Genomic DNA, 11,791 nt, shown 5'->3' on the forward strand with positions numbered 1-11,791 from the left:
AATAGATATCATGATATCGAACCTAATATTAACTGCATTTAACAGAGAACACTGGTTCTTGGTTTCTTCAAAACAAATTCAATTCGTAATTCATTTGCGTAATTTTAATAACAAGTTCCAAGGACTCGTTAGATCGATGAATGTTGAATCCGGTTTGACCACCAGCATGTTACTAGGACGAGATCTCGAAATAGATTTTCGATTCTTGAATTTTAATTACAAGTTATATTTGCGTTCGCGCGGATATATGTATATCTGCTGTAGCTCCAACTGGATGTGTTAATATTTATGTGAATGTTTTTGCATTAGCGTCGGTTTGCTGACCAGATTAAAAAATGCAATGCGTTATCGAGAATCTAAATGACTCTTTTAACACGGATTAAATTTAACGTGATCGGCGAACCGTATTTCGGGGAGTTTCTTTCAGAATCAATGAAGAAGATTCTATAATTATTCTATTTGTACATTTGTTCTGACAAAATTGATATTTTGCCATTCTCATATGATGAAAAAATTTAATTTCTCTTCTTCCGCGAAGAATGGACTTTCTCTATAGTTTAAACGTGAGTGAGTACAAAATGTGTGAAATTGAAATGTAGGACGAAATGCAGCATGGTGACATCACCTCATGAGAGAAACACGAAAGTCTATTTTAATTATATAAATATTAGGTGTGGGAAAAAGTTCGTGGCGTTTTTTTAATGCCATCTAATGGGAAAAACGCCACGAACTTTTTCTTACAATATATCAAGAAATATAATAAGTTTTAATTAATAAATTTAATTTCTTGTGTGAAAAATATGCATTTCTTATAATTCTAAATTGTGCAAATTTTGTGAAAATATAATGTAGTTTCTTTTATCATTATTTCTTCAGCGATAGATAAAAATATAAAAAATACGTATATTCAACTTGATAATAATAATCTTATGTATACAATCTCAGACATCCTGAGACAATATTGATGAGTTTAATAATAATAAACATGTAAATATATCATCAATAATTATTATATAACATAATATTAAATTATATGAAATCAATGAAACATAATTGTAACGTCTATATATTATAAAATTTTGCATAACGAGTTACATAAAAATTATGAATTCAAACTCATGTTATATAAAGCAGAAGTAGAAAATTTATGGTAATCATTCCTAGAAATTTTAATGAAAGATTTTATTTTGCCTTGGATTTTATACTTGTTTTCGTCGCAGATGCATGAATTCTTGCCGACGCAAATCGAGAGGACCGACACTCAATTGTGTCAGGGCCTGTGTTCCTTTACCTTGCCTACATTAATTGTGTTAAAAACAGAGATCGATCAATTGATCGTTAATATTTTTTTACTTCTAACTAGCTATATGTGTTCGTGAAAGTTAACACCTTACGATAATGAAAAATATTCAGTTCGCTCCTGAATATCAATTGTTGTGCACAGATTTGCATCGAAAATGTCGCTATAATGACACTAATAAACTGCTACACGGAAACGACAAGACTCGAATGCTAATTACAAAATTGTGTAACATTTGCTTATATAATTTCTAGTTTCTAGTTTTTAAATAACAGGAATAGAGAGATTTTTTTCAGAGATGTTTAACTTCGGCGAGCTCATTAATTGTAGTAGATGTTAGTACAATTAGTAATGATTTCATGAATAATAATAATGTTTTGAAGATAACAATACTATGAAAATTGCACATGACATAAAAATAACAAAAATACATATTAACGTTAACTTGTTAGAAAATATTATTTAAAAATTGATTCTAAAAATTCTATTTTACATCTACATTTATTTGAATATTTGCTAAAATTGTTAGTTATACAATGATTGCATAACATAACTTTATATATTAAATTCTATATTTTTTCTATTTTCTAATATGAAAAATAATTATCTAACATTTTTCTCATTTAATTTTTGATCTATTCGAAGTTTTTATTTGAGTTCTTAGCAATCAATGTCGAAATAATAAAACAGTTAATCAATTGTGAAGTAAGCGAGTAAGCTCCGAATTTCCAGCGTAAACACGCGTCTTTTCTTTTCCTGTTTCAGAGCAACCTCCAAAAGCGGAACCTGAGGAAAAATCTGGTGTGGAAACTGATAGTATCGAGACAGGGCTGCGTAAGGTAGTTCGAAAAGATAGGCTGATGAGTCCTTTACGAGTTTCGTCCCCGTCCAGGAGCGTGGCATCCTCATCGACAGGCGACAGAACTCCTCGTGCCGGTTCCATTGCGCGAGAGAACAGTAACTTATCTAAAGCATCATCCGGTAGTAAAACGCCTAAAGACAGTAATTCCAGTCCAGAAGGTAGCCCACTGAACCGAGGAGGTTCGATTCGCAACAAAGTCAACGGAAGCTACGGAACACTACGAAAGTCAACGCCGACCGGAAGTCTCAGTAAGGTGTCGCCAGTAACTGCATCCAAGTCCTCCAAAGCGCCAGTCGGTAGTAGTGCCACATGGAATGGTCGACAGACCAAACGAAGAGCCAGTATTCAGTCGGACACCTTCTTAGATCCGAGATCTACACCAGCCACGTGTGTCACGACGCCGAATTTCTCACGAAAGAGTCCGGGTAGACAGAGTCTGCAATCCCGGCCAAGTCCGAATTTAGGTATCCAATATGATAGAAATGGCAGGAGGATCAGGACTTCTACTATGGGCACTGCTTCCCTCCAATCATCACCCACTAAAGTGACGAATCCGTTGCTCGATCAGATCCTGCAGAAACTGGGCGACTTGAAGGACGAGCGACAAATGGTGCAAAAACTACAAGGCCTCTTGAGAGATTACCAGACTAGCACGACCGACGATGTCGTGGATATGGATTTTGCCAAAGTGTGGATGGATGGTAACGGAATGATGACAGTACCGCAGGACATTCAGGTATCAGTTTCTCCCAGAAAGGACCCGAAACCCCAAGAAGGATGTTCGAGGATACCGATACCTCGTGCCCTCTCCTACAAAAGACCGATGTCCGTGGCATCAGACAGCGTTTGAGGGTGGTTCTTCTCTTTAGCCACGAGGATCGAGATATATCAGGTAGCCTTCGCGTGTTAGGCTAAGTTAGACTGATCAAGTAGGTGTTGATGACAATGAGGGCAGGCGCGCGCGCATAAGTAATTGCGCTTCTTGTCGTGCTTGATTCTTAATTCGATTTGATAGATAAAGTCGGACGTCTTGATCACAAGAAGGATAGGAATATATTTTATAGTTGAATAAGAAAGTATTTGAAGAATTCAAAGAAGATATAGATTTGTAAAAGCGATGAGTATAATCGAGAATGTATACGATGAGAACTGAATTTTATTGTATGCCGATCATTTTTTAAAATAAATTATTTATTTTTACAGCATATTATAAAAATGTCTTTTTAGTTAAGGTCTCAGTAATTAAGAATATTAAAACGAATTAAATTGTACGATTAATACTTTTGATTAATAGTTTTTTAGTTTTTGCTTTTAAGATTGAGAAAAAATATTTTAAGATACACTATCATCTTTCAGAAAAGTTAAAATGATTCTTTGTACAGGTTACAAAAATTGAATTATATCTATAAAATTATTTTCTAACTACTTTTGTAAATTTAACAAGTAAAACTTTGTAAAGTTCTGATTCAAGAACTTGAAATTTAAATTTATTAAAATCGACGTTTTGAGACAAAAATGTTTCCAACAAATTCCTAAATATTTAAACTTTCACAAGTTTCAATATTAAAAAAATTGTAATAATATTAAATTCCTTTCTGAGGTTTAAATATTTGAGTTACCGATGTTCTAATCAAATAGTTCGATGTTTAGAACATTGCTTTCTATTTTTGCTTTGCCTACACCTTTAATGACTATCATCATAGATCGAAGACGTTCGACTGGAGAGTAACTTAACGGGCCTTAACGGTACGGGGTCAATCAGTTAGTAGTTCTTAGTAGTCACGTATCAGGGTGGTGCTCAGATGGTGCTGAAGAATAAAGCGACGTTTACAGTAGACAATGAAATGAAAAAGAAAAAGATAGAAATAAAGAATTGAATGAATATTAAATTCGTTCCGTAGTTTCAGTTAATTAATGCGGAATCAAAAGTAAGCAATTAGCTATGGCGAGTCTTGTGTTAATGACTTCCTAATTTATTTATTCCAATCATTTAATTGCATTCTGCACATTGATTACTGATCTCAAAACAATAATTCTTGAATTATCACATAAAATTTTTTGAAAACGGTAATAATTTACTGTATTGTTAAGCAATTTATTGTTGAGAATATGCTTCAAAAATTTTTATGATTTTTTTGAAATCTTATAATACAATCCTTTATGTAACAAGTCAAAAATTGTAAGAATAAGTACGATCGATTTCCAGAATCATGATTGGAAAATTTGAACGATCGCTAAAAGACCATAACAATTGCATCCTTAATTGTTTTATTCTTTCGATAATGCCTAATCATTTTTATTTAAAGAATTATATAGTTTATTGGATATATTTATCAAAGATGATTTATTAAACGTTAACAACTTCGCTGAAGAAGAAGAAAAGAATGGAAAAGAGAACAAAGAGAGAGAGAGAGAGAGAGAGAGAGAGAGAGAGAGAGAGAGAGAGAGAGATAGAAAAGGAATTGATTAGACGTTGAAGAGGTGATCGATTAAGAGATGCTTTGAATGAAAAATCAAATGAACCTCTCTCCCCCCCTTCCCTTCCATCCTTCCCCGTCCGCCCAATCTGGAGCAGATTGCATTATGTAGATAGAAACATATGTCGTCGGACAAATGCCATTCCAGTGTTTAACTGTTTTTTATACCAAACGCAAGCGTAGCGCCAAGTTTTTTACCAAGTGTCTTACAATTAGTAACGGATTAAGGCGGAGAAAGAAAGGTTTATTTTGTCGAATAGTATGAAAAGGGGATATTTTTTATTATCACGTGTGTAGTAGACAGTCATATATGCCAGTCGCGAGTAGGAGCGTTTCCAATACTTGAACAATGATGCCGATTTTTCCTCCGTTTGTTTTTCGTCGCCGGATCTTTCAAGAAAGCCGGATCTTCTTTAATTGTCTGCTAAATGTACGTTTTACAGTCGACACTATGTAGGAAATACACGAGAATCGAGGCAAATATCCCGATATAGTAGGGATTAGCTTCGAGTTGTCTTGCCTTATTCGGAATTCAAGTGATTTCCTGTATACGTCTTTTGCGTATAAACGATATGTCGTGTTTTCTACACGCGCAGACTAACATTGCCTGTAAATATCTATAAACAATTTTCGGCGACAAATCTTTTACTCGGCTTATAATAATTAAATTGATCTCTAGTCTGTAGACGGCCATTGTGTGTATCACTTAATTCGCTTCGAAAGGGCTCACGATAATGTCTAGTAAATGTGCACACTTGCATATAACGGATGATCGAGGAAATACCGCGGGCTTACCTGCGATTGAAGTTCGGTGCTGCGCGGACAAGGCGTTTTATCTTCTGTAAATATGAATGCGTTGTTAGAAGCATATCTCCGTTTTCTAAGTGTACAATATGTTCTGCTAAGTTAAGCTGACTTAACCCTTCGACACTCATCGTCGCGATTAACACGGGTTATTTGTTGCATCTCGTTAGTTTATGAAAAAAAATACGTATTTTTATATTTGGATTTTTCGATACGTGCACTGTAAAAAATAAAATGTTAATTTTCACTTAAAGACATTAGTGAATTTTTGTCTCAAAAAGTCCACTATACGTCTTTAAGTGAAAATTAACAATAATATAAGAAAAAGGCTCAAATAATTTATAAAATTAAAATAATGGGAGTAGGACTAAAAAGCAAGCAAGATCTTGATGCTATATTATTACAAAAAACAAACAGTTTTTTAAAACATATGTTTCGGCCCCAATCGGATCATTCTCAATGTTAAAATAATGCAATTTAAAATTCAAACAGAATTGATTAATCATTGTAATAACAATAAATTATAAAGATATCATGTAATTATAAGAACAAAAATGTATTAATGAATTTAATTAAATATTTTTATAATTTTTGTTCTTATAATTACGTGATATGTTTTTATAATTTATTATTATTAGAATGATTAGTTAATTCTGTTTAAATTTTAAATTGCATTATCGTTTTAACATTGAGAATGACCCGATTGAGGTAAAAATGATATGTTTTAATGAACCGTTTGTTTTTTAATAATATAGCATCACAAGACTTGGCTCGTAGCGCTATTCCCATTAATTTAATTTTAAAATTAACATTTTATTTTTTATAATGTGAAACGCTAGTAGTATGCGGCATAATTCTTTGGAAATTATATCACGAAAATCAAAAGTCGCTTAAATAATAATGCAAGTATGTTGATGTTAGTGTATACATATCTCATGAAAATTTTTTACGGAGAATTGAATATCCGTCATTGAAGGGTTAAGTATGCGAGATACTGAATTACCGAACACCATTCTCAGCGAAAGTTAGAAGTAGCTGAGCACTAAAGAGATTCATATTGCATGCGCGTGCGTAAGTATAAGATAATTAATTTTATTCTCCAAAAAATCGTATTTTTCTTGATCCTCTTTTCCTCTTATAACTCCAATTCTTTTAGGTTCAAATTCAATCAATATTACCATCATCTACCATATTTTTCGATCTTGAGATAGAATGTGTATGAGACATTACAAATAAAAATACTATATTTGTCTCTATAAATACGTGAAACAACAAATAAAAATACTATATTTATCTATACTGGAAAATATTTATTCATATATGAAGAATTGTATGATGCAGCATCGTAGTGAAATCTCAAGTACTCGCGCATTGATAATTCGATACGACACAATCGATCCGAGGCGATTATTCAAAATGATCCCTGCATTTTCGCGATAATTGCGCTCGACTGAGTTTCGCTTTTTTTAAGAGTCATAGTATCATAACAGTATACCAGAACGATTTGGTAATAAGAGAAATATTTTACTCGTTTTCTCGTTACAGCGCGTAATATCTTAGGCGCCGGACGCGGTTAATCCTTAGTCTTAAGCTTTTGTAACCCCAGCGATTTCACGGCCGTGCGTTAATAAACGATTAAGCAATATCGACGATTATCTCAATAATATTAATATTATTATTGCAGCTATCGCTATGATGATGACGACGATTACTATTAGTATTATTATTACGATTATTATCACCAAGAGAATAATGAAGATTAATTGCTATTATTATTATATACAACGTTGCCTATGTTACATTATTTTATCTACGAACAGTTGTAAATTGACCAAAAACTATATAAAAAGATTAATAAAAGGCCTTAACAAGAACAATAAGTGTGCTGTTTTAATTTCCTCTCCTTTTGCGTTCATTTTATTTTTTTAATCTATTTATAGGACATCCCACTATGATGCACTATTATAACAGAAAACTGCACTGAACCAAAACTATACCAAAAATGCAATAAAATAATCATTGAATTAATAAAAATTGGTCTAATGAATTCTCATAATGATTTAGGTTATAAAACTATTACTAGAATTTATTGCAAAAATGAATATATAGTTATATAAATGAATCCAGTTATTGTATCAATGAATTAACTGACATTAAGTCGGACATTAATTCGAGTATTGATTAATAATCATTCATTGGATCAAAAATGATCAAAATTTTTTTCAGTGTAAACAGAATAGGTTTATTAAAATATTGTTATTGAATCATAGTTTTCAGATGAAAATTTTGTCTTTATTATATATTTCTTTATTATGTATTTATGCCTTTTGAAAAATAATTAATGCATAATGATTAATAACATTATAAAATAAAACGTTTAAATATTTGCGTACAGAGGATGATCAAAGAGAATGTGATGCGAAAATCAGTCATATTTTCCGGATTTTTTTTTTGCGATAACAGCGAGAGAGTATGCGGAGCCCGTTATGAGATCCAGTACTACGCGGACGGGCGGCCTTGCCGCATATGGCGAGACGGCTCTGCTCGAGAGTACCAACAATGGTGTATACGAGCGATATGCGTACGTTTGTGTGTATGCGTGCATTAGCATGCCTTCAAGTCTCCCAGTGCGCGCGAATCTCGGAAGGAGCCATTTTTGAAACGTCCAGCCGTCGTGCGAGAGATTTACGATTGGTCGTAGTAATCTCGATAATAACAGCGATGATTGGGTCGAAGTTTATAGGTATCAGCAAAGCTACGAGAATGCTCGTACGCATTTTCTTTGAACAACAAAAATTCAAATCGAAGCGATTTTGATCATTCCTCGAAAGAATGAGAATTGGCTTGTCTTGAGATAAGCAAGAAGAATCTTCCGCGAAATGTTGTCTAAAAATTTATGTAAAAAGTCATCCGAATGTTTGGAGATATCATAATAATATTCATGTCCTCGAAAGTATTGCGTAATTGAAATTATTACCAATGTTTATCATAATTATTAAAATATTTGCTGTTATATTGAACCTTTACGTCATTTTATATGACATTTTCACGTGTTTTACAATTTGCTGTCATACATAAAATCTTATTAATGCTAATTGACGGTCATGTTATATTAATAATGAACCAGCAATTATTAAATTTTGGTGTCGCATAAAAGTCATATTTAAATGTCACGTTTCACATTTTTATTTCACTTTAAGAGAAAAGATATTTATAGATTACATGAGCGGGTGCGTCGGGAGTATTTACTTTGAATAATATTCGCAATTTTTTGACAACAAAAATTTCAATTGCAAACCTTCGAGTTCGATAACAATTTTATGGCGAATTTTATATCAATCATAAAATAAATATTATATAACAAATAGATACGGATCGTAAAGTCCAGGTGGAGACAGAGAATTTAACGAGCAAATATGTATAGAAACGAGATCTTGTATAAAAATTGTACTGACTGCAAGCGATAACACTATAACACTGGTACCGGTCCAGCTGTTCGATCGTGATTAACACCATTAGATCAAGTATTGCGCGCTTTGTCGTTACTCTGAGTACTGGAGAAGAGTTACCGCGATTTGTCAACGCGTGGAATTTTAACGGGCGCTTCTCTTAGAAGTGAGATCAGTATGCCTTCGGCATTATGTATTATGTTTCGTGTTTTTCGCTTTGGCCGTAATAACGTTTACATCGCGGTGAAAGTACTCCCACGCTCTTACGCTGATGACCTTACCTCATCCGAATTTGCGCCACGATTTTATTGCTGGTGAACACGCGGATTGCGTATAAATAGAACGCGCCACTCACGCACACGTACGCACGCGTACATTTTGCCGTGAAGAAGAATTATTTACATGACGACGCGTAAGCAAATCTTAATTTTCAATAAGAAAGAGTGGCTCAAGAACGTCCTGGGAACGCGTTACATTTTGTTTAAAAAATGAGATATGAAAAAAGGTGTCCTTGGACCATTGAAGTCGTGCAATAAAATATATCATAAAACGTACAATAAAAAATATCAAATATGCATGCATAAGCATTTATTTATTCCGTGTTTGTGTAAGAAAAATATACACACATATATTAAAAGAACAAGATTGATGCTAACTTATCATATTCTGAAATTTTTATTCTGTAAAATAAATATATATTGCGAAGTCAAAGTTACAATCGTAATTTTCGAATTATTGCTGGATACGATTTCACTGAATATATTTCACTGATACGATTGAATATGATAAGATTAGTAGTGTGTATATGTTTTAACTGTTGATACTCATGCACAAATATTTATGCAAATATGAGACGTAGGTCTATTTAGAATCGATACTAGACATAATATTGTCTGAATAGATTTGTCACACTATCTTTCTCTCTTGTTGTCATATGCATCTGTAGTAAGGAATGAACGCGTGGTACATGAAGCGCTAATGAGTGCCGTCTGGATCACAATTAACTAGTCGATAAATTAATCGAAGGTGGGCGAAACGAGCAAATTGCGTGGAACGCACAAGGTGCATATTAATAGGAATATTTTAAACATCTTTTAATGGATGATGTGAGTGGTTACGGACATGAAGATACTTAAACACTTGTGATTTCGACAAATGGCGCAATCGTGACTTTTTCTCGGCGGCTTTTAGCCCACGTCTATGAAGCAGCAGGTTGCTCTTTTGTTTATTTGTATAAAGATTCCTAGACTTGCGTTACGTAACGCAAATAATAAAGCAAATAATACGATTAATAAAATGCCTAAAATACCTAACTGATTTATGATTCAAAAGCTATTATAAAGCGTGTGATTTATGGAAGTAACGCGGAGGTGCTGAATCATGGCTAGAAAGATGATTCTTGGAATGATTAAGTCTTATATCATATGTGTGTATAATTTTATATCAGATGGTCGGCTTTCTATCTTCTAAAATTAGTGTGTAATATGAAGTGTGTAATCTTTCACGTATCAGTAAAATGCATTTATAAAATAAAATATTAATAATAATTACAGAAAAACATGTAACAAATTTATTTTAGACAGTTAAAAATTTTTTAAATCTTTGTAATATAATGTAATTATAAAATGATGTAAATACAAACATAAGACAATATTTTGTGAAATATAAAAAAAATCATCGTTATTAATTTCGTAAAGAAGATTTGTGAAGCGGAATTTTCCGAAAAATGATCAATAGAAATGGGAAAGTGTGTAATTAGAAAAGTACATAAGTATCTTAATGATGTTTATTTTGCATTCGTGTGGAACTTCATTAAGAAGAGAAATCTGCATTTTTTTTTCTTAAGTAATCGATCGCGCGCTCGCATTCATCAAATTTGATAGGAAAGCCATTCTCGGCAATAATAGTAACAAGAAGAATTTAAAAGACCAAAGCCAATGGCAATTCGTCTAAAATTACGAAAGCCACACGCAAAGTCTAATTTCTTTAATATTACTTCCTGTAAGTCATTATGAATGCGCATGTATTTCGAAAATTGGATTTATCGATGATGTCGTCCTTTTTTCTTTCATTCATCAAGCCTGTGCAACACTTTTCTTTTCAATTCAGAAGCATCGAATATAACATTCAAAAGACGGTATTCACAGTCGCGATGTTTATATTTAAGACTGTCTTAAATATATGATGTTATAAGCCAATCACAGAAAATTATAGTAACATCTTAATACATTACTTGATGGTTTTAAAATAAGAACGGAATGAGTATCGGCCATAGCGATTTAAATTTAGATTTGAATAATTAAAGTTGCAAAAATAAACAAGCCTCACTAAAAAAAAATTGCTGAATTTTAATAAATATTTGTTCAATACACTGAAAGAAAAGATTGATTGCTGCAACAATTAGATGGTTAAATATGGCATAGTATTTTTAATTGACTATAGCAACCAATTATTAATCAAATTAATTAGCCATTCGAAATTAGCCTATAGTGACATTGCGGATAAGCTAACACAACTAACAATTGGCTGTAGCAACTAAAAATTGACTGTTGCAATCAATTAAAAATTGATGCCATATTTTATCATCTAATTTTGCTGCAGCAATCTTTTCTTTCAGTGTACAAATATTGAAACAAATATTTATTAACATTAAGCAATTTTTTTTCAGTGAGGTTTATTTATTTTTACAACTTTTTTGTCAACTTGTTTGTACAAATTTTTTTTGTCAGTGTAATACAATATTAGCGAAATATTTATTTACAGTAAATATTTACTTAAAATAAAAGTTATGCTTAAATCAAATAAATATATGTTTACATTTAGTAAATATTTCGTTAGTGCTATTGAAACAAATTTATTAAAATTTAGTAATTTTTTTTTCAATGCGAAAAATGTGTAC

General features: G+C 32.3%; 1 protein-coding gene across 1 annotated transcript in view; it reads left to right on the forward strand.

Moving 5' to 3' along the window:
* LOC108686700 (GAS2-like protein pickled eggs) overlaps nucleotides 1-3,286 on the forward strand; it is a 54,259-nt gene extending 50,973 nt beyond the window's left edge. Inside the window, exon 7 of the mRNA XM_018192132.1 lies at nucleotides 2,066-3,286. Coding sequence (XP_018047621.1) covers nucleotides 2,066-3,012 — 947 coding nt within the window. The 3' untranslated portion in view covers nucleotides 3,013-3,286. The remainder of the gene's footprint in view (nucleotides 1-2,065) is intronic.
* Nucleotides 3,287-11,791: the final 8,505 nt, after the last annotated feature.

Source organism: Atta colombica, unplaced genomic scaffold (genome assembly GCF_001594045.1).
Source record: "Atta colombica isolate Treedump-2 unplaced genomic scaffold, Acol1.0 scaffold189, whole genome shotgun sequence".
NCBI lineage: Eukaryota > Metazoa > Arthropoda > Insecta > Hymenoptera > Formicidae > Atta > Atta colombica.